The sequence below is a fragment of the Conger conger genome, chromosome 12 (assembly GCF_963514075.1).
Source record: "Conger conger chromosome 12, fConCon1.1, whole genome shotgun sequence".
NCBI classification, from domain to species: Eukaryota; Metazoa; Chordata; class Actinopteri; order Anguilliformes; family Congridae; genus Conger; species Conger conger.
Window position 1 is genome coordinate 9117906 of NC_083771.1, and position 20878 is coordinate 9138783.

Consider the following 20878-nt stretch of genomic DNA (forward strand, 5'->3'; position numbering starts at 1 on the left):
TCAGTACCAGCAGCAAGAGATGCACCGCTGGCAGCAGGGGCTCCTTCGGAAGCGGGGTCCAGCCAGCGCCCCCTGACCCCAGGCGGGGGAGGGCTGCTCCGTGATTGGCTGCTTTCCAAAAGAAGACTTGTGCTCCACCTGTGCCCCGCCCCCTTGCCGCGTGCTGATTCGTTGGTTCTCCAGCTCCGCCTTGACTCCTAGGAAGGCTGCCAGGTCGAGGTCCAGCACTGTGGCGCCCCCGCGTGGTAAGGGAGTGTTCTGCCGGCACTGTGGACACGGGATCCACGTCTGCTGGAGATGGGAGGCCAGAACACATCGTGTTTAATAGCACTGCCACTCAACACTGCCACCCAATACTGCTGCCTAACACTGCCACCAACATGCCTCATTTTCCAATCACGTTTATTTAACACTGTCACCCAAAGTACCTCTTTTTCCCCTTCTCATAAGTGACCTAGTTTGATGTACTGACATGGGTTGGGTTTAATATGATATATATAAAATTAAGCCGCTAAATCCACAAGCCAACCGCTGACTAGCCACAACTTACATTCTTTAGCTAATCAGTTTTTCCAAATTGTCTGATACAGAGACCCTGTAAAGCCAGGATTTAAGGGAGACTTTTTTGGCTTGACATGAATTGTGTGTGTGTCTTTTTTAAGGGATGCCAGTGGTGTTCAAGGAGCATGTGTATACAGTACTGCTTGTGTAGCATTCTTTGAGCAGAAGAGCGAGTTTGGGTGACCCACCTGTTCGTTAATGACCGTGTCGAGCCGGGAGAGACAGGCTTGGCAGAAGGTATGTCCGCAGTAGAGCTTGCGTGGAAGCCTCTCGCTCAGGTTGAAGGCGGAGTAACAGATGATGCAGTCCAGCTTGCGGCTGTCTCTGGACGGCTGCTCCGCCGGCCCCCCTTCGCCCCCTACTGGCACGTCTGGCACGTGCACGTCTTCCCCGGACATCCTGGTGAAGGCGAGCTGACATCATCAGACTGAATGAGATGCCAAAGCCACTCTCTGCCCAAACCCTCCATGTCAGGATTTCCTATTACCTTTGTCTTCCATGAATAATTACAGAGTTGTGTGAGGGGAAAGGCAGTTTGACAGGGTTTCATATCATAAAATGGTGGCCAAGCAAAGTTGCGCCGTCCTCTGTGTTTCATTTGAGCCCTTGGGTCAACAAAACGAGACAAGTTAATCCTGTAAACGGAGACAGCGGAGGCCTATCCGTTTCCATCCCAGAGCTGCTGTCTGTGTTGAAGCAGATGGCATCCACGCTGCAGGTTTTTATGGGCCACTGCTTGTTTATAATGCTGCTGTATTAATGCAGTGTTGAACTGTATATTTCGCTCATGTACAATTTCGAGACAAAAATAACTTTCACATACCGTATGTTGAACGACATCCTCGCATATCAAATGTCAGTTTCCCCAGAATTAATAATTTATTGAACCATGCAGGATTAAACTGATATTAAATATGGACAAGTTCGAAGGACAAGGTACAGTAACAAGGGATTGAGTGAACAAGGAGCTATTTGGTGGTTCAAGCCTGGTGTCTGACCTTCTGTTACTCTGTAAAGTGTCTTTTGACAGTCTTCTGTGAAAAGCACAATGCAAATAAAATTGAACACATTAATATTTGTTTCACTGTTTATACTAGGCAGGGAATTTGCAATGTTATATAAATTATCTTAGTAGTCAATATGATGCACACTGTCTCTCTCTGTCACACACACACACACACACACACACACACACACACACACACACACAGTAAACAGTTCAATGTTGAGTTGAAGACATCCAAAGGGCCAGGTGTGTGCCTCATATCCAAACACAGGTTATTGAAATGAGAACAATCACCCAGCTCAGCCTCTTTTGGGTCAACAATGAAAGAGCCCCATTTTTTAAGGCATATTCCGGAACACCAGCAGCCACAGGTTTCTGCCAACTGATAACGATGGACCGAAAACCACCCAAACGTACGTACCTTATCCCTCTCTGCTGCCTAACGGTTCCCTGTGGTGTTCTGGCGTCCTGCTCCCTGAGCTGTTCCCATGGTACTGCCCATTGCAGGCTTGCTGGTGGGGTCAGGTCAGGCCTGAAGGCAAGGCAGCCCCACCGAGCCCCCTGTCCCCCCAGGCAGATGGGCAGCGGAGCTCCTGGGAGTTTGGGGGGTAGTGGTGGTGGTGGGGGGGGGGGGGGGGGTGCTGGAAGGTGTCCCACAGAAAGCAGGGAAGCCACAAGGTTCTCCCCACAGCAACTCCACCGAACACACACAACGGAGCGAATGCAGAGAAAGGGAGGAGAAGAGCGGAGTAAAGAGGGAGTTCCAGGGAGGGAGGTAGAGGGGTGTTTCTCCTCCCTCCTCCGGGTCCAGATCCAGGTCCCTGTCCTCCTGGCTGGGTCTCCGTCTCCGCTCCTGGGGCCGGTCCTCCTCCTGAGCTCCTCTCCCAGCTGTCTGAACGGGGGAGAGCCAAGCCCGGCTCACGTTCGCCTCAGATGGCGCAGGCGGCTCTGGGATCGTTTTACAGCCACAACAATGCGCCTGCAGAAACCCAACACCCTCCACCGCCTCCCCCCCCTCCCCCCGCATGCACACCCTCGCAGGTGCATCACACAACGGGGTGCAAGCTGTCTGTCAGCTCCTGACCCAGCTGCACAGGGCTGGGGGACCAGCAGTGGGGCAGGAGAGGCTTCTACCTCTAACTCCTCTCCCAAAGCAGCTGTTTTACAGCCAGGCGGAACGACCTTTTATCTTTCTAAACATGCACTGGAGACACACACTTTTAATTTTATGGAGTCAGGTTTTTAAGATTCACATTATCACCATCAAGCCCCCCAGCTATCACTCATCAGCTTTAGTTTTACTTTGTTTTTATGTAGTTATATTTATGACCAGTGCTTTGGCGTGCTATAACACCTGTGTCCCACTGTTTCACCAATTAAAGAACCTGGGAACATACATCATTATCATTGAGCATTAGGATCATCTTTCTCTTCTGTATTTTACTGATATCAGGCTCTTGCCAGAGATTAAATTAAATCCAGCCTCTATCCTCAGAGCCCTGTTAAGGCTGTGCACTGCTGGCCCACAGTATTTTATACAGTGACTGTTCTTCAATAACGCTGGTTCCATTCTTGGTAAATTGTACAAGTATTCATTCTTATTTACGGTAAGCTGAGGTCCCAGCGTAATAAATATTCCACAACAGGGGTCTGTCCAAATGATCTAAGGATCTAACATTCAATTAGAGATTTTACACAAGTGGATAGTTTAAGACTATAAATGAATCATGTTATATTCATTGTCAACCTAACCTTCGCCAAGGTTTGTTGGTGTAATTGTTACTTGTTGCCACTAGGTGGCACAGACTACAATGACAAATCTTACAGGCAATGTATTTGTTGGGCAGTGAGAAGATAACTGCAGAACAGGGATACTCAGTCTTATTCAGCGAGGGCCGGTGTGGGTGTAGGCTTTTGTTCCAACCAAGCAGTTACACACTAGACTCAGGTGTGTAACTGCTTGGTTGGCACAGAAGCCTACACCCACACTGGTAAGATTGAATGTCCCTGCTGTAGAATACTAAAGCGAGAATCAAATGGAAAAATACTCTTTGTTATGAGCTGTGGGTATACAACGAATTGCAGTGACATCACTCAAATATATAAATTAATGTATGAAGATTTATTTATGAAATTATAAGTCATGTAACATGAATTGTCTATTAAGACATTGTTCTTTTTTTAAATCTAAACAAAAGATTATTCTTGTAAATGGACACATTCGTAGCCACGCATTCAGATAACGCATTGGTGAAGTACTGGGTTTTTGTTTTTTGTTTTGCATTGTGTTTATTTTGATTGGAAACACACAAAGGACTGGTTTTGAATGGAGTTTAATGTCTGCCATGCCCCACATTCGAAATAAAGGCTCTTTTGTGCTTTTTTTCTCTCGCTTCAGTGGGCAAAGGCTCAACTCCACCCTATGAAACCGGCGATATTTTCTCCGGATGGATCGTTCGCGGTCTCGTTGCGTGGGAGCGTCGTCAGGAATGTGGTCCTGCCGCTATGACTGCGTTAATGGTGCCAGCGCTGTGTGCTTAGCGGTGCCGCAGACCGCTGGGGTTAACTCCACTGGCTCCTCTGTTTGCGAGAGGCTGAGGTGATAGGGAACCGCTCCGCGGACTTTGGCCTCCCGTGAAGGGCAGGTGAACTGACTCTTGGAAAGATGAGCTGTCATGCTCAGGGTTTAGCCTGTTGGCCAATTTGTTACACATCTAAAGAATGTGGGACTAGAATGAATGCCAGTAACGCAACCCCACCCCTCCCGTCTTTACAAGACAAAGCCTCCAAATCACCACAGTGGGATTCCTGGGCCATTGTTTCTGGTCAGGAGGAAACACTGTCTGTAATTAACGCTTAAAAATCTGGAGATTTTATTGTGCTTCAGTTTACCCCAGCGGAGCATTTCACCAGTGAGAGTTGTGGAAGTAGACTGCATGTGCTGAGATTTTCCCCAGCTGGGTGAAGGGGTAAACTTGCTGAGTGCATCGCAACCAAAGTGTGTTTATACTGTCAACCAAAGAGAAGTTGCAGTACAGGTAGTCACACACACGCATGCACACACATGCACCCACACACCCTTTTTGTTATTGCACATTTTTAACCCTTTGAAGAGTAGGCCTTTTGTAATATTACATTTAGTTACCAGCAGTGATTGTTATGTCAGCATTATAATGTTCAGAACACTAATCACATATGTGTGGTCCCACACCGTACAGGGTTAAGCTTGAAAATGCTCCAGGCACTGATAAATAATTGCCCCCCCCCCTCCCAGTTTCTGCCCCCCCTTGCTCGTTTGCTCATCTCACTGCGACCTTTAAGTACACACCTCTGTTGTCAACATGGAAATACTCATGTTTGTTCACAGGGGGGGGGGGGCGGAACAAACGTCCTGTATAAGCTCCCCTGTCACATTCACATTGTAAAATCATAATGAGTAAATATTGCGGCTGAGTGGAGGACAGGGCCCAGGCGTGGCCGGGGGAGGGGAGATTGTTTTGGCAGTGGAGGAGAGGGGGCAGGTAAGGCAGGTTATTCCAGTGCGAGCTCAGCGCCGTTCCCATCCAGCATGAACAGGAAGGAGGGCTGACAGCTCTGAAGCCTGCTAGCACCACGAAACTCACTCCAGGGGCAGTGCTGTGACATTGGGTGACTTACGAAACACTCGTGGAATGCGCAGACATCACAGACATTTCCATAATAGATTCTGTGTCATTGAAAGAATGTCAATTAAAAAGTGACTTACTGTCCATATGTCCATATGATCCATTTTAAATATTGTGGCTCAAAATTCAAAGTAAATTTTTAACAGCATTTAAAGTTAAAATCCTGCATGAAACTGATCTAAGCCTGCACACATTACCAAATGGTATTAATATGTATTTACTATTTGAAACTGTACATTAACTGGCGACCTGCCCAGGGTGTATTCCTGCTTTTCGCCCAATGTATGCTGGGATGGGCTCCAGCCCCCCTGCGACCCTGTTCAGGATAAGCCGGTAAAGATAATGGATCGATGGATGGAAACTGTACATTAGCAATACATTATTAAAAGTGTAATAACGTGTATATAGTACGACAAATAACAACGAGATTAGCCTAAAGTGAAAACAACTAAAATATTGTCATATACAGGAAGAATCAGCTGCTTTAAAAATGCATTACTATAACAATCTTGCCTTGTTTAGTTGTACAAATCCAATGGCAAGGACTGGCTGGTATGTCAGAGTAAAATTAATGCCTGAAATGGGCCTGAAACATGCACTCAACCCTGCCAGCGGAATAGCGAATGGATACAAAGCACAAGACAGAGGTGTTCAGGAAAAACTCCTCAAGCACTTGGTATCTACCAGTGACTCAGTGAGACAGAACCAGTTTATTTGCATTGCGAAGCCCAGTCACTGAAGTTTTGGTCTCCCACCCATACCCATTCATCTCTCAAACTGACCCAGCAGACTGCTAACACGGTCAGAGAGCTCAAGCTAGGTTTTGCAACGGCTAGTAGCTGGTTGACCAGGTCAGACCAGCTCCAAATTTAACATGGTTTGACCAGCTGAAGCTATATTTTAAAACAACTGGTTATTTGAAGCTGGATTTTACACTTGGGGATGTACATACTTTTTGCTGTTAGCAGCTGATCCAGGATCAGAATCCACATTTATAAATGCAGTGGCTGGGGTTGAGATTGGGATGGGCACGCTGATCTAAGAACAGAAACAACCTGCAGCGGCACAGCTGGCCCACAGTAGCACAGCTAACTTGCTCACACCTAAACGAGTGAAACTGTGCATGGAACTATGAGAATGCGTAGTATGTAGAGTCGCACATTTCAGGAGCGTTGCACATATTTTCCTTTTTCATGTGGACAGCAGCCATTCTTTAACGAAAAACAAAATCCGTAAAAAAACGGCAAGGCTTAAATTTGATTTTTAATAATTTGGAATTTATGTACGCAAGTGTGACTGAAATAAGAGTCAGTCATATTTCAGTTAATTTGATGATTTTATTTGGCTGATTTCTATATACAAAATAATAACAGTGGTACAGTATGCATGTACAGTGTCTTTATGTCTTATGTCTTTAGATCCCAGTGACCAGAGAGGACTCACAAGCCTATGATACTGAGTTCTGGGTTCTGGTTCTGCCAGAGGAGAACCAAATTATTCCATAATGGCAGTTCCAAAAAGTTCTTGTGTATTTAGGGTCCAATATGAGTCCAGAACAGGCAGATCCAGAGAGAGGACTTGCAACCTCCCTTCTAAAGAGCTTGTTGGGCCCCTGTTCTCAAGAAACTTGCGTCTATCCAGCTAAAGTATGCCTTTAGCAGGGTGATTTAGACTGGGTAAAACTGCTCCGTAGCTATGCTAAAGAACCAACAAATGAGTTTTAAAAAAGTGTGGTGACCCAGGAACAATATTACACCACAGGTCAGAAGCATTGCACCAAACCCTGACCTGGGTTTATCCATGTACAGACATGAGACATGAGGTCAGGGGTCACCGCTGTGCAGGGCTCTACAATGCTTCCATTTTAGGAGCATTTGCCCCGAGAAATTGAGGGGTGCTAACCAGAAAAAATATTTAGGAGCACATCAACAAATTGGAATCCATTAGTGTGCTCCTAAATTTTTCAGCTTTGAAAATGTGCTGCTTGGAAAAAATGTTAGCCCAGAACCCTGCTGTGGCCACCTTGCATTTACATACCAAACGGATGGTGCAGTTGGGCGTGTTTCACAGATTGGAACGGATTACCCTGGCTCATGGAAACTCATCCCACCCTTCAGTTTCCACACACTTTCACAGCTGAAACCATTTAATGTGAATTGTCAGCATTATAATAAAGACAAAGAACTTCAAAGCCTGTCATGGTGAAACCAGTAAGGCTGAGAGTGAGAACTCGGTTCTATGCGGTGCCTGCCTGTTGTCATGGAAACGCGGCCACTCCCAGCAAGCCAGTGAGGTGCACGATGAGACTGAAAGTGTGCTCCAGGTCAAGTCCTGATGGTAACAGCAGGCTCGCGGTTCAGGCACACGGGGCCCAAAATGGGAAGGGGGCCAAAAAAAAATACAATGACAAAATCAAACTTATTGTAGTAAATCAATAATTCATTTCCTCGTGTCATTTTGGCTTGATTCGATGATTATAGGGTGGTTCTCAGGGCGTGAGGGTGTGGCGCTCATTGGTCCAGGCTCGGTTTACAGAGTAGACTGTTGAGTAGCAGAGCATTCCCAGAAGAGGTCCACTTCCCAGAAAGGAGCAGGGAAAACTTGGCCATGCAGAGCTCCTCTGAATCCCAGCATCCTAAGTGGCATGATGGGAAAACCACCCGGGGAGGGGTGGGGGGGGGGGGTGGGGGGCGGGTAGATCACTTCTTCCGGCGGCAGCGTCGGCAGCAGGTGTAGCAGCGTCCGACCTCCTCGTCTTCCTCCTTGACGGTGTTGATGCCCAGCCCGTCCTGGTAGGGCGGGGGGCTCTGGTCAGGCCCGGCTTGGGAGTCGAGCCCGGCTCCTGACGGGTCCTCGCCGGAGGGCTTGAAGTTGCCGTAGGGGTTGAGCGTCGAGTTGCGGTTGGATTTCGAGGTGTACTGGGCGCTGTCGAGGGCCAGAGGGTTGGCGATGACTGTGGAGGTGTCGTTGGTGGAGGCCCGCAGTTTGGCTCTCGGAATGGTCACGTCTTTGTACGGGTTGTCCAGGCACAGGTTCATGGCTCCGGGAGTCGGGGGCAGGACAGGACTGCGTCAAGCCGGTAAAATCCCACCTGCCTAGCTAGCCTGGCTAGCTTGCGTTAGCCTACTTGTGATGCGATATGTCAGGTGTGAGAGTGGGGTTCGTAGACTTCGCAGTGAGCAAGGTTGCTATACGGAACTTTGGGGGAGGTCCTCCTTCAGCAGGAAGTTCCTCCTGTCACATGACACAGAAGCAGGGGGAGGGGGAGACAGTTCACTATACGCTTTTACATATTTTACATAAGTAATACACAAAATAATAATAATAAGAACAATAATTTGTTATTCAGCTGACACTTTTACCCAAAGCTACTTAGACTTGATTATACTAAGCAAGGGACAATCCCCTCCAGAGCAATGTGGGGTGAAGGGCCATGCTCAAGGGCCCAACAGCTGTGCAAATCTTATCGTGGCTACACCGGTACTTGAACCACCAACCTTTCCGGGTCCCAGTCACGTACCTTAACCACTAAGATCACGACTGAGGATCACCTCAACCGCATACAGGCAGTTTTGTGCTTTTTTAATATCATTGCTTCCTTACTGATATGAGTGCTTGCCTGTAAAGACAGAGTTTCCTTAAAACTCTGAATTTCAAAATATTTCAGCTCTTGTTTTGGGATTCACTCACTGATTCCTAATTTTCTGATTTACAGTACATCTTGACTTCCATTCAGACTGAATTGAAGCATTGGATCACTAAAATAAAATGTACTTTCATTTGAAGAAAGAGCACACTCAAAGTACACCCCAGAGAGTACAACAAGAGCAGTTTCACCCAAACCAAGAACAAGAGCGGTTGACAGTGCTTACCTCGGTAAAGCCTCTGGAATCCCTTAGTTCACTTTCCAAGACTTAAAGCCCAGCACACAGCACACAATGCTCTTCTCTCACAGACTGTCTGAACGTCCTGGGTGCCTGTGCAGGAAGTGCCGTGTACGGCTGGCTGGAGAACAGAGCCACACCTGTGTTAGCGGTGAGGAAGTCACAGCGAGAGCTGGTCTCCGTCGCGACACACCTGACAGGCTCCTAAGCCACGCCCTCCTCTCCTCAGGGGGTGTGGCTCGAGTCTGAGTCATCGCCGGAATGTCAAACAGGCACATTGCCTCCGCCCTGCTGCACACATTCCTGAAGAGTTCCCATCCGAGCTGCTCAGCCAATGCCAGACGTCCTGATGAAACGCTTGAATAAAGTTCCGGAAGATACCATGTGTGGTGGCAATGAAACCCCCCCCCCCCTCCCCCCAACTTCATAATAATTACCCCAGTAGGATAACTTGGTGACATTTGGAATGCATGGTGGAATGCGTGCTATGGTAATGATTAACCTGAATGACAAATTGCACTGAATAACATTGTTACCCAAATGCTTATTTCTGCAGCACTGCTAACGTTTCACCTGAACTCATTGAATACACAGGAAAGAGTAGGTTGGCATTTGGTTTCTATGACTTTGTTATTCCAAATACAGGATGAACAGAACAGGATTCAGCTTCAGTTGAAAGGGCCTGCGTATCACTGTTGACCTTTTCCTAAAGATGAAGGTCATTGCACTTTTCGAAGAAACCTTAATTTCAGTTACATTTTAGGTAAAGAAATACGGCCCTCCATTGCCTAAGTGACATTTTTCTCATGATAACTAAGCGTTTTGATTTGAATGGAATGCTTTTTGTGTAGCCTGCTGTAAAATCCAGCTATGACTAGGTCAAGCTGGACATATGTTGGTGTAGCAGGGTGAGCTGATTGACCAGCATGGCCAAGCTTGTCTAGCTGTGCATGGGCAATAACATATTTGGCATTAGGGTACCTTATACTCTACCTCATTATGCAGATGACACTTTTTTAGTTGGTATAGGGCATTTCAAAATATTAGTCCAATGAGGAATCTATTGCAGTGTATGTCAAAATGTATGTCAAAATACACTGTGAGCATTTTCTTAGGTTTTTAGACTCAAGTCTTCTGCTGCCGTAGCCTATCCACATACAGGTTTGATGTGTTTTGCATTCAGAGATGCTCTTCTGCATACCACTGTTATAATATGTGGTTATTCGCGTTACGGTCACCTTCCTGTCAGCTTTGACCAGTCTGGCCCTTCTCCTTGGACCGCTCTCATTAACAACGCGTTTCTGCCCACAGAACTTCTGCTCACTATATGTTTAAAAAAAGTTTGTGTGTACTGCTAGTATGATCTCACTTACTCACTCACACAAAGTCACAAACAAGTTCAGCCTCAGTATTTTTTAAGAATAGGCAAAAATTTTATTAATTACACTTTTTCTGCTTTTTGCAATATTAAAATTAAAATCTATGCTGTGTTTAATGGGTCAAATGATTCAAGTACGGTATCTTACATTGGACAAATAAAAAACAACTAGCTGTGACCAGAGGAAGCCAGAAGAGCCCAGCTTTTCTTCACTGTGACACTGATCACTCTTCTGGACATTTCTGGTTTGTTGGCCCCGCCCTGCCAGGTCTGTCCGTGTGAGACCCATCCTCAGCCCCCCGTCTGTGCGCTCAGCCACGGGGTCAGGGGTCAGAGGTCAGAGTTCCTTGGAGCTTTGTGCCCTCCGAGTTCGACAGGGTCCGTCATGTTCTCATCATTGTGCTCCTGAAAGTCCACAGTGCAGACAACATTGGCAGACAACTGCCCCCTAGAATATATGTATGTCTTTTTCTCAAAGCAAAGTGGTAAAACGGAAAAAAATAAAAAAATAAAAAATAAAAATAAAAAACCCAACTCATTCTTCATATTTGGCACAATGAGAAATTGGAGAGAAAAAAATAACTCTGGTCTGTAAGTATTTGGACAGTGACACAATTTCTGTTGTTTCAGCTCTGTACTCCAGCACACTGGATTTGAAATGAAACAATGTGTTGTGAAAGTGGACCAAGTGGCTATTTGAGGGCATTTCCACCCGTATCGGGGGAGCCAAGTAGGAGTTGCGTGCATCGCATTTGCGTTGGAGACTGTTGCTGTCGCTTCTCAACACAACCACCAAATAAGTGTCAGAGCCAGTAAAGCAGGGCATCAAGGGGCAGAACACACAGTGGAGTCAAAACACACTGGCACAGCACCAGTAGGTTCACTGCAATGGCCAGCAACATATTTTTTGCAAAAAAAGTACATTTAAATAAATGTAGAGTTCTGGGACAAGCCTATGGGCAGATGAGATGAGCATTATCCTGCCCCAATAGTGATGGAAAAACAAATGTGTTGAGGAGGGAAGGAACTGCTCGTGACCCAAAGCATAACCACCTCATCTTTGAAACATGGTGGAGGTCGTGTTATGGCTTGGGCAGGCATGGGTGCCACCGGAACTGCCTCACTCATCTTTATTGATGATATGACTTCTGAGGGCAGGATTAAATCTGAAGTGTACAGAAACATCTGTGGATACGAATGTAAATACCCTTAAAGCTGATAATTTGCACTTTAAACCCATGTTCATGGTTTCAGTTCAAATCCAATGTGCTGGAGTAGAGCTAAAACAGTGAATATTGTGTCACTGTCCAAGTACTTGGACTGCACCGTATGACTGTCTTTTCACAGCATTCCCCCCATAGAACCAAACCTCTGCATTCTTTGGGACATTATCAATGTTTCTATTATTCATTTATTTATTTTTATTTGTCAATATTAGTAATAATATTAGTGCACCATTTACACTGAGCTGATCAAAGTACAGACAGCAGTATCAGCTGCTCCAAAAAGATAAATAAAAAAATAAAAATAAAATAAAAGTCGGTGAAAAATGGTAACTACCCTACACTATGTGAAGCTACAGAGTACAAATGTGCAAATATTATATCGATTTTGGTGAAATCTTTCCTGAATGTGCCGCCAGTCTTGGAATAGGCCTAGTAGTCGACAGACTTGTTAACTGAAGGGCTAAAATGTCTCGTGTTAAAACTGGGAGTTCAAAAGAATTAGGGAAATATCTTACTGGCACTGGTGCTGGGACAAAGACGAAAGAAATTGGAGGGAGATTTCGAGCAGGGCTACGATGTGACATTAGCATCTGTGACGTACACCAATCGTTGGGTTCTGCTGTGGGAAGTGTGAGGGTAAACCACTTGATTGGTTCTCACAATTCTGTGGCTACTCTGTGTAGCTCCCTCCAATCACTGAGAGCCACTACCGCACACAGTGATGGATGTGCTGACAAAGCACCTGCCATCAGGAAGCAGCAGTGTCTCGCAGGGTAGTACGTCTTCCCCATATTTGCACAGAAGCGTCATAATCGACTCTCTAAAGGAGCAGTGGTCCTGAGATTTACTTTTTTGTACCTGGAATTTCAGTATGCGGGCGTCTAAGGTCCATTGCTGTTTGATACATGTCAATTTGGAAAAATTCAAGTTTAGTCCGGGTCTGAGACTTATCTTATCAGTTTTCAGCAAGTAAAACTTGTTTTCAATAATGATTATAATGATAATAATAATAATAATAATAATAACAATAATAATAATAATAATTTGTGGCAATGACTCTAGTATTTTATGAAAGTGTATATGAAAATATGAAATATATGAAAGTATTTTTTCAGGGACAGCAGTTCAGCTGTGCTCCAGGTCCAGGATGTGATGTAGTGGTCGAGTTACTGGAGGGGGAGAGGGAGGGGGAGAGGGAGGGACAGATGGATGAATGGGAGGGAGGTGGGGCCACGTGGATGGAGAAAACGTAAAAAAAAAAAAAAAAACGCTAATAAAAAATGAACTTTGCAGTCACTTGTACATTCTTAATGGCAGTCTTTCCTCCGGGTAGCACTTCACTTCAGTGTGCAGACTGAGTGGTGACGGTGTCAGTGACTGGTGACGGTGTCAGTGACTGGTGACGGTGTCAGTGACTGGTGACGGTGTCAGTGACTGGTGACGGTGTCAGTGACTGGTGACGGTGTCAGTGACTGGTGACGGTGTCAGTGACTGGTGACGGTGTCACTGAGTGGTGACGGTGTCAGTGACTGGTGACGGTGTCAGTGACTGGTGACGGTGTCAGTGAGCGTGCACTGCTTTGCATCAGCGCGTCCTTTTGCTTGTGTCAGTTTCAGACAACCTCCATCACAAAAAAAGGCATTGTGGGTAAACAGAAAATAAAAACAATTAAGCGAATCGGCATTTTAAGCAAAATCAAAATCTAAATATGCCACAAATAAAAACAACTCATTCTCTCGCCTGTACATTGCATCTGACTGGTGAACAGTAAATAATACAATGATGAACATAAAAAAAGAATAAAGGAGGAGACTCCCATGGTAGTAACGCAAGTTGGGGGTGTGTGTGCGTCGCTTGCTGCAAACCCCTCATTGCTTTAGCGTGTAAATGCACACAGCGATTATGCGCGTGTCTGAGAGAGCGTACTCAGTCGGTTAGTTTTCCTGCGTGCACTTGTAGGTCACGTGTAGGTGCGAGCGGGAGCGTCCGGGCGCATCCGGGCAGGGGGGGGTCCCCCTCTCCCCCCCCCCCCCCCCCTCACATCGTCCCCAGGGCCTCCCCGAAGCGGATCTTCTGACCGGGCTTGAGGTTGAAGGTGAAGTCGTGCGGCGCCTCGAACAGCAGCACGATGGTGGAGCCCAGGTTAAACTCCCCCAGGTGTTCGCCCTTGCGCATGCTCACACCCTCCCGGTTGTTGTTGGACACGTAGCTGAAGTCGTTGTAGGAGCCTTTGCTGTAGCGGGGGGCGTTGGTGCGCAGTTCCTGGAGGGAGGGGCAGAACCTGTATTAGCTTCATCCATTCATTCATTCATTCATTCATTCATCCATCCATCCATTATCCTAACCCGCTTATCCTGAAGAGGGTCGCAGGGGGGCTGGAGCCTATCCCAGCATACATTGGGCGAAAGGCAGGAATACACCCTGGACAGGTCGCCAGTCCATTGCAGGGCACACCATTCACTCACATACTCATACCGATGGGCAATTTAGACTCTCCAATCAGCCTAACCTGCATGTCTTTGGACTGTGGGAGGAAACCAGAGTACCCGGAGGAAACCCACGCAGACACGGGGAGAACATGCAAACTCCACACAGAGAGGCAGCTTCATTCAGACCACTGATATTCCACCAAGTTTTCACAGATATAATTCTTTAAAAAATTATTTAGCAAGCAATACACTTTAACGTCAGTACAGCCGCCTTGCATCAGATGAGAGAGAGTCATCCGATTGGTTAGCGGTTTGAATTCTAAGCAAGGATTGGACAGTGGAATTCTAAATTCTTCCACCAATGGAATGGATGTAATGGATGAGCTCGGATCAATTTGCAAAAACCCAAGAGGTTAAGTTGTTCATCAATCAGTCCATCAGTCCATGTCTTTCTGTTTGTCTATTTGACGGTCTGCGTGTCTAACAATCTGAGTATTGGTTGTCAGAAATAGGGCCTAAATACAAGCACAGGGCAGAGGGTACAGTATGTTCAATACAAACCACAAGCGCAGTGAACACAACTGACAAAGTTACTAACAATTATACATATGAAAGTGTATAAAAAGGGAATATATAGATAACAGGTGTGAGGAGAAAAAGAAAATTCAAAAATAGATTAAACTCCTACACACTGTATCTTGCAACACAACCTTTAATCCAGGAACAAACAAATGTTTCTGTTACAATCCTGCCTCGGTTTCTTGGGTAAAAAACGATAACAAGCCACTAATATCTGAAATCAAAAGTGTCCATGACAGCATATGACGTTTGTTATTATGGTCTGTCGTAGTCACACGCTGCTGCAGGACAGCAGAGGGTGCCAGAGCCCAACCTGCAGTTCGCTGGCTAATCTCAGCTCATCTGTCCACTCCAATCAACCGGGCGACTTATTTACTGCAACAATCTCCTTAGCCTGGCCGCTAACATCCGCACCCACACCCCACCTGTGAAAAAGGCCATTAGCCCAGTGTTAAACCAGGTCACCCTCTTTGGGTGCGCTCGGAATAGCCTGAACCAAGCGAAAATGCTCTTCATGACCTCTGACACCACATCCTGAAAGTGCATCAGTGGGACTATCAAACCCCTTCCCTTTGAAACTCTGGAAGCCTGCTAGCTGACTAGCGTGCGTGCCTGCAGGCAGCTGGGTGAACTTGCACTTGCTCAGTTCATATTTAAAAAGTGAAGAGTCACGAACTCAACGACTTCTGTTTTAGTGGGTAATCAGAGATGCCGGCTTGCTTAACCCGCCTGGAAAATCAGAAAAGGTATAAATCAGAGAGGCGCATTCCGCCCCCCATAACTCATATTCTCAGTTCCAACACATGCAGCGAGACCGCTTTGGGAATGCTGAGCTAGTCATTCCCTAAACCTGCACTGTGTTACACTGGCTCCGTGTGAATTAGCTCCCTTTGGCTAAACTGAGTTGTCAAATAAACCCTCGTGTGACAGCACCACAGGTACATGTAACCTAATGTAAGGTGTGAGGAGGTTATCGGAGCACGCTGATGAGCGTCGCATTCAGTTTTTCATCATCCAATCGGGCTGTGATGGATACGGATGAGAAAATTGTGCTGGATACTGTTGGTACCGATAGTCGTGTGCAGTAAGCCCACATGGTACATGGTAAATGGCAGGCATTTATATAGCGCCTTTATCCAAAGCGCTGTACAATCGATGCTTCTCCATTCACCCATTTACACACACACTCATACACCAACGGCGATTGGCTGCCATACAAGGCCGACCAGCTCACCAGGAGCATTTAGGGGTTAGGTGTCTTGCTCAGGGACACTTCGACACAGCCCGGGCGGGGGATCGAACCGGCAACCCTCCGACTGCCAAACGACTGCTCTTACTTTCCCAAATTACTGGGTTAAAAGGAATGCGAAGGCCCGATTCATCATTGAGCTTACTGAAAATCAGCAGTCTAGTACCAGGAATAGCTTGTGCAGCAGGGACAAACCAACTTAATTATATCACCGCTTAGCTTGTTTCAAGATGCTAGCAAGCGGGGAAAATGCTAATTTATTTTTCTAGCAAATATGGGTCAATTTCAGATTTTATTGCAGGGCCATATCTTATCTCCAGTAAAAAGCAGAGGAACCAGAATCATATCAATTGCTTCACATCCTCTTTCATGTGTTTAAATCAGTTGGTATTTTTCACTGGCCAGCAGAACACATAATTGCATGATTCCTTAGCCATCACTACTCCCCAACATAAACATTTTCTTTTAACGTTTACCATAAACGCATGTAAACAAAATTTTTTTCTCAATTTGGTAGCCAATTATACCCTCTCTAATCCAATTAGTGTTAGCTGGGGATACACCGCTTACGACCCCGTCCCTTCAGCGGCCCAGAGGGAGAACAGCACGCCTTCTTCAAGCCGTCTCGTCTCACAGCCTGAGACCGTAAGTCCGAGGCGCACAGGGGTGCATGTGGCAGCCATCCCTACTCGTCCCAGCTGAGTCCCTCTCTCGGAGCAGCGAGCCAATTATGCCGCTCTCAAACTCAGCTTTTGACAGCACCGGGAATTGAACCCCGGTCGTCGTGTGCAACTGTAACGAACTGATGCCTGCATCACATTCCATATTCATGAGCTGATGGCTCCCATGGTCTTTGAAAATATTTATATCCCGGAAGGTTAGGGAAAAGTAACGGCCAAATATCCCGCAGCTCTTAAAACCTGTCTAAAGATTACAAAAAAACCCCTGAAAAGCCAGTGAGATGTCTCCTCCAGTCACTGGTTCTGGTTCTGACCCCGGTTCTGACCCGGGCGCTCACCTTGTCGAAGTAGATGCGGATGGATCCCACGTTGGTGGCGCCCACAGCCGTGAGGGAGAAGAACCCGTGAGTCCACTCCCCGCTCAACACCACACGCTCGTTGTGACAGAACAGCTCCTTAATCCAGCGTGCCACACCTGGGTTCACCGACATCAGAGAGCCTGTAGAGAGAGAGCACACACACACACACAGACACACACACACACACACACACGCACAAACACACATACATACAGACACACACACACACACACACAGACACACACAGACACACACAGACACACACACACACACACACACACATACACACACACACATACACACACACACACACACACACACAGCTGAGGTCAGGGGCCAGGCCTCAGTATTATCAGGATTATCAGCTTTAAATCAGAGAGGAAGGGCTGGATTACATAACCTGTATCTCACACGCTGACCAGAAAAGAAAAACATGCCAAAACAAAGACACGCTGTGAAAGAGGGGGAAGGCAGGGCAGAGATCCAGCAGGGAGAGGAGGAGTAGTGAGCAGTTACAGAAGAGAGGAGATGTAATGAGGAGGTACAGCAGGGGAGGTGTAGGGAGGAGCTGCAGTAGAGAGGATGGGTAATGAGGAGGTATAGCAGAGATGAGGTATAGCAGAGGAGGTGTAGGGTGGAGCTGCAGTAGAGAGGATGGGTAATGAGGAGGTATAGCAGGGATGGGGTATAGCAGTGGTGAGGTATAGCAGAGACGGGGTATAGCAGAGACAGGGTATAGCAGAGGAGGTGTAGGGTGGAGCTGCAGTATATGGGGGCAGAGAGGAGTGGGGGGTGGGATACTGACCAGGGAAGTGGCGGCGATGGGCGACCCTCCAGTCGGTGGGCGAGTGGAAGCAGTGGTAGTCCCCGGGGGCCAGGTACACCACGCAGTGGAACAGCTCGTTCCCCTCCTTGGTCACCAGCAGGTCCTGGAAGGAGGTGGGGTCGTCCTCATCTGTGCAACACACAGGGCAGAGTAGCACCGCAGGTCAGGAGCAGGGCAAGACCACACCGCAGGCAGGCAAGACAGACAGCCGGCAGGAAGGACAGACAGCAGGCGGGACAGACAGACAGCAGGCAGGTAAGACAGACAGCAGGAAGGACAGACAGCAGGCAGGCAGACAGGTTACTCACTCTTGTTGAGGCCTAAGCTCTCAGCCCAGGTGTGTGGCCCCAGGAAGGTCTCCAGGGAGTAGGTCACACCCTTCACCTGCTCCACCTCACAGTTGCGCACTCTCCCAAAGTGCAGGATCTTACCGTCTGCGGGGCTGATCTGGGGAAACATACAAACCAGACCTGGGTCAAATTCGACACGCACACACAGGCACATACACACCGGACCTGGGTCAAATACATGATTGTTTTGGATTCAAATACTTTTCTAAGCTTTACTGAGCTTGTCAGATGACAGCTCTATGAAATGCTCTCAAAAAGTGCAAACCCTGCCTTCTGGCTCAACTCCACCGGGCAATATCAATCAAGCACAGAAAAGTATTTGATTCCAAAACAATTATGTTTTTGTCCCAGTTCTGATGTGCACCCACACATTTGTGAGAAAAAAGATGAGTCACATCACACATGAAGCCACAGCCAGATATTTTGTAAATTGTGCCAGTGTTCACCGTTATAGATTACCCAAAGTGTTACATGATTTTCTTTACATTAAACATTAAAAAGCATTTTCCTCCTCACTGTGGCCTGACTCTAATCTCAAGCATTAAATGTACATTTAATTTAAAGTGCAGGGTCTCTGCAAATGTGTGGTGAAATTATGGGTTTGCAGAGGATACACATGCATAGTTATATAAATGTAAGATCTTTATATTGATAAAATATGTACAGGAAAAGATTGTGATAACACATTTAAGTCCTATGAGTATATAGTGCCCCAGAGAATGCTGGGAAATGTAGTTCTGTGACACTGGGACTGTGATATGCTGGGGATAGTCCACTGTTGATCACAGGGAGAAGCATATACTGCCCTTCCTCCTCCCCGCACACGGGCGGCGCTCTCTCACCACGCAGTGCGAGTCGCAGACGGGCCGGGCCTGAGGCTTCAGCTTGCGTCGGAAGAACTCGCTGAGGTTCCTGTAGTGGTGCAGGTCCTCCACCGCGGCCTCCTTCATGTTGACGCCGAAGGTCCAGATGTACAGGCTGTAGACCGGTTTCCGCAGCCAGGTGGGCAGCTCCACCTGGTTGAGCCGGCCCCAGGCTCGGGACAGCACGCGCGTCGGGATGGACTTATACAGAGCAACCTGCAGGGGGCGACCAAGTCCGTGTCACAAACCCAAACATACGTCAGCGGGAGGAACTCGGCTCCCATCCAATTTGCTTGTTTTATCCTCTCCCATCTCCTCCGTCCTTGACTGCCCCGGAAATCGATCAAGGTCCGCCATCATTAAGTACATTCCTCCCCGTTAAATGTTCCTTGAAGGAGCTAGGAGGCTCCAAAGATTTATCGAGCAAGAAAGCACCAGCTCTTCCTTTTGCGGAAGTATTTTTTCCGGATGTGTGCTGTATGAATGATTGACCTGAGGTTCCACCTCACACCATCTGCCACATCTGTACTTGACACATATTCAAACTGACGTTTTGAAGGAGCAACGGCATTCCATTTGCCTAATTCACATTTTCTTGGCTCCTCCATCCTCGCTTCCTTTCCTTGCCACCTCCAGTGGGCGGAGATAGGAACGAGGAAAAGAGGCAAGGAAAGGAAACGAGGATATAAAAATCAGCGACTGGAAAGAGCACATTTTTAACCTCCATCTTCCCTTTTCTTACTCCTTGCTCCACCCATCGGGGGAGCGAGAACAGGAGGCGAAGACTGGGGAATCGAGAAAACGTGAATTAGGTCATTGGAATGTCCTTGCAAACGTCATTTCGAAGCCACGTCAGTTATGAATGTGTCATATGCGTGACAGATGGGGAGAGGTGGATCCACAGGTTGATGTCACACAGTCAGGGATAATACTTCCACAAAAGGATGCGCTGGTTTCCTTGCTCAAGCAGCAGCCTCCTAGCTTTGGCTTCTCGCTCTTAGCAGGAACATTTCATCCAAGTGATTGGACTAACCTGCACAGGGCAGTAAAACTGCCTGCAGTCATGGGCTATGCTCCCTGTGCGTCACTGGGAGGCGCCACAACCTCCTTTTAAAGCCCTTTCAAATGTTCATGTTCAGGTACATAGGGTATTATCCAAGGATTGCAGTGATGTAGATTTGGTTATTTAGTGAATAGCTTTATTACTACAGAAGTTAAAAGAGACTTGTTACAGTTAAAATGAATGAAAGTAGTTAGCAGTCATATAGATTTTAAGCAATGCCTAATTCTGGAATGGTGTTCATTTTAACAAAGGGGTCTTTGTATACAAAGTGTGTTTTTAATAGCAGGAACAATGGCATCATTTTGCAGTTAATGAGATTATAGTTTCAGATTAACAAACTGTGACTTATGTGAAGGACTGAGTCAAAACATGTTTCTGGAATGTACGGCATGGTAAAGAACTATAAACTTAAAATTTAAGGAATGACAATTGTTATTTGAGCCGCAGACATAGGTACACACACTTCACAAACTTCCACTCCAAGTCACACTGCAACTCCCTCGTTCAAAGAAATGAGCTGAAAATGATTCTCCATCTGTCACCACTATCTGCATTGCAAATTTCTATCCAGGGGCGTAGCTAGGAATTCTGGGCCCCCTGTAAGAATATGGCTTTGCCCCCCCCCATCCTTATGGAATTTCTGTGGGCCTTCTCCAGCTGTGGGCCCTATATGGCACGGCTTTGTTCATATCCAGTGTCTGATAACTACCAGAAGTATTTTAAATCTGATGTGCTGTTCATGAATATATAAATTAGGATG

The 20878-nt window shown here is 46.8% G+C and overlaps 3 protein-coding genes across 6 annotated transcripts in view; all 3 read right to left on the reverse strand.

The window, feature by feature from the left end:
• Positions 1–1401, reverse strand: rnf224 (ring finger protein 224). The gene is made up of 3 exons (XM_061262059.1): positions 1385–1401; positions 750–960; positions 1–288 (listed from the first exon to the last, which is right to left on the reverse strand). Exons 1-3 carry the CDS (start codon positions 1399–1401, stop codon positions 1–3), a joined length of 516 nt encoding a protein of 171 aa, XP_061118043.1.
• A 5148-nt stretch (positions 1402–6549) lies between these two features.
• On the reverse strand, positions 6550–9287 carry si:ch211-202f5.3 (uncharacterized). Its single transcript, XM_061263845.1, has 2 exons — positions 9105–9287; positions 6550–8466 (listed from the first exon to the last, which is right to left on the reverse strand). The coding sequence occupies exon 2, from the start codon at positions 8268–8270 to the stop codon at positions 7932–7934; it is 339 nt and encodes a 112-aa protein (XP_061119829.1). The 5' UTR covers positions 8271–8466; positions 9105–9287; the 3' UTR covers positions 6550–7931.
• Positions 9288–10525: 1238 nt separating this feature from the next.
• Positions 10526–20878, reverse strand: part of pisd (phosphatidylserine decarboxylase) — a 35849-nt gene continuing 25496 nt past the window's right edge. For all 4 annotated transcript variants that reach the window (XM_061263294.1, XM_061263295.1, XM_061263297.1 and 1 more), the window contains exons 4-8: positions 19035–19271; positions 18151–18289; positions 17822–17971; positions 16996–17156; positions 10526–13982 (exon numbers count right to left, since the gene is read on the reverse strand). In XM_061263294.1, the coding sequence (XP_061119278.1) occupies positions 13758–13982; positions 16996–17156; positions 17822–17971; positions 18151–18289; positions 19035–19271 (912 nt within the window). In that variant the 3' untranslated portion in view covers positions 10526–13757. The remainder of the gene's footprint in view (positions 13983–16995; positions 17157–17821; positions 17972–18150; positions 18290–19034; positions 19272–20878) is intronic.

Excerpts from the sequence above, each read along its gene's own strand:
- rnf224 (XM_061262059.1), bottom strand. Across the intron at positions 289-749 it reads ACACGGTCATTAACGAACAG|ACGTGGATCCCGTGTCCACA; the intron begins GTGGGTCACCCA and ends CATCTCCAGCAG.
- si:ch211-202f5.3 (XM_061263845.1), bottom strand. The coding sequence starts at position 8,270 with ATGAACCTGTGCCTGGACAACCCGTACAAAGACGTGACCATTCCGAGA.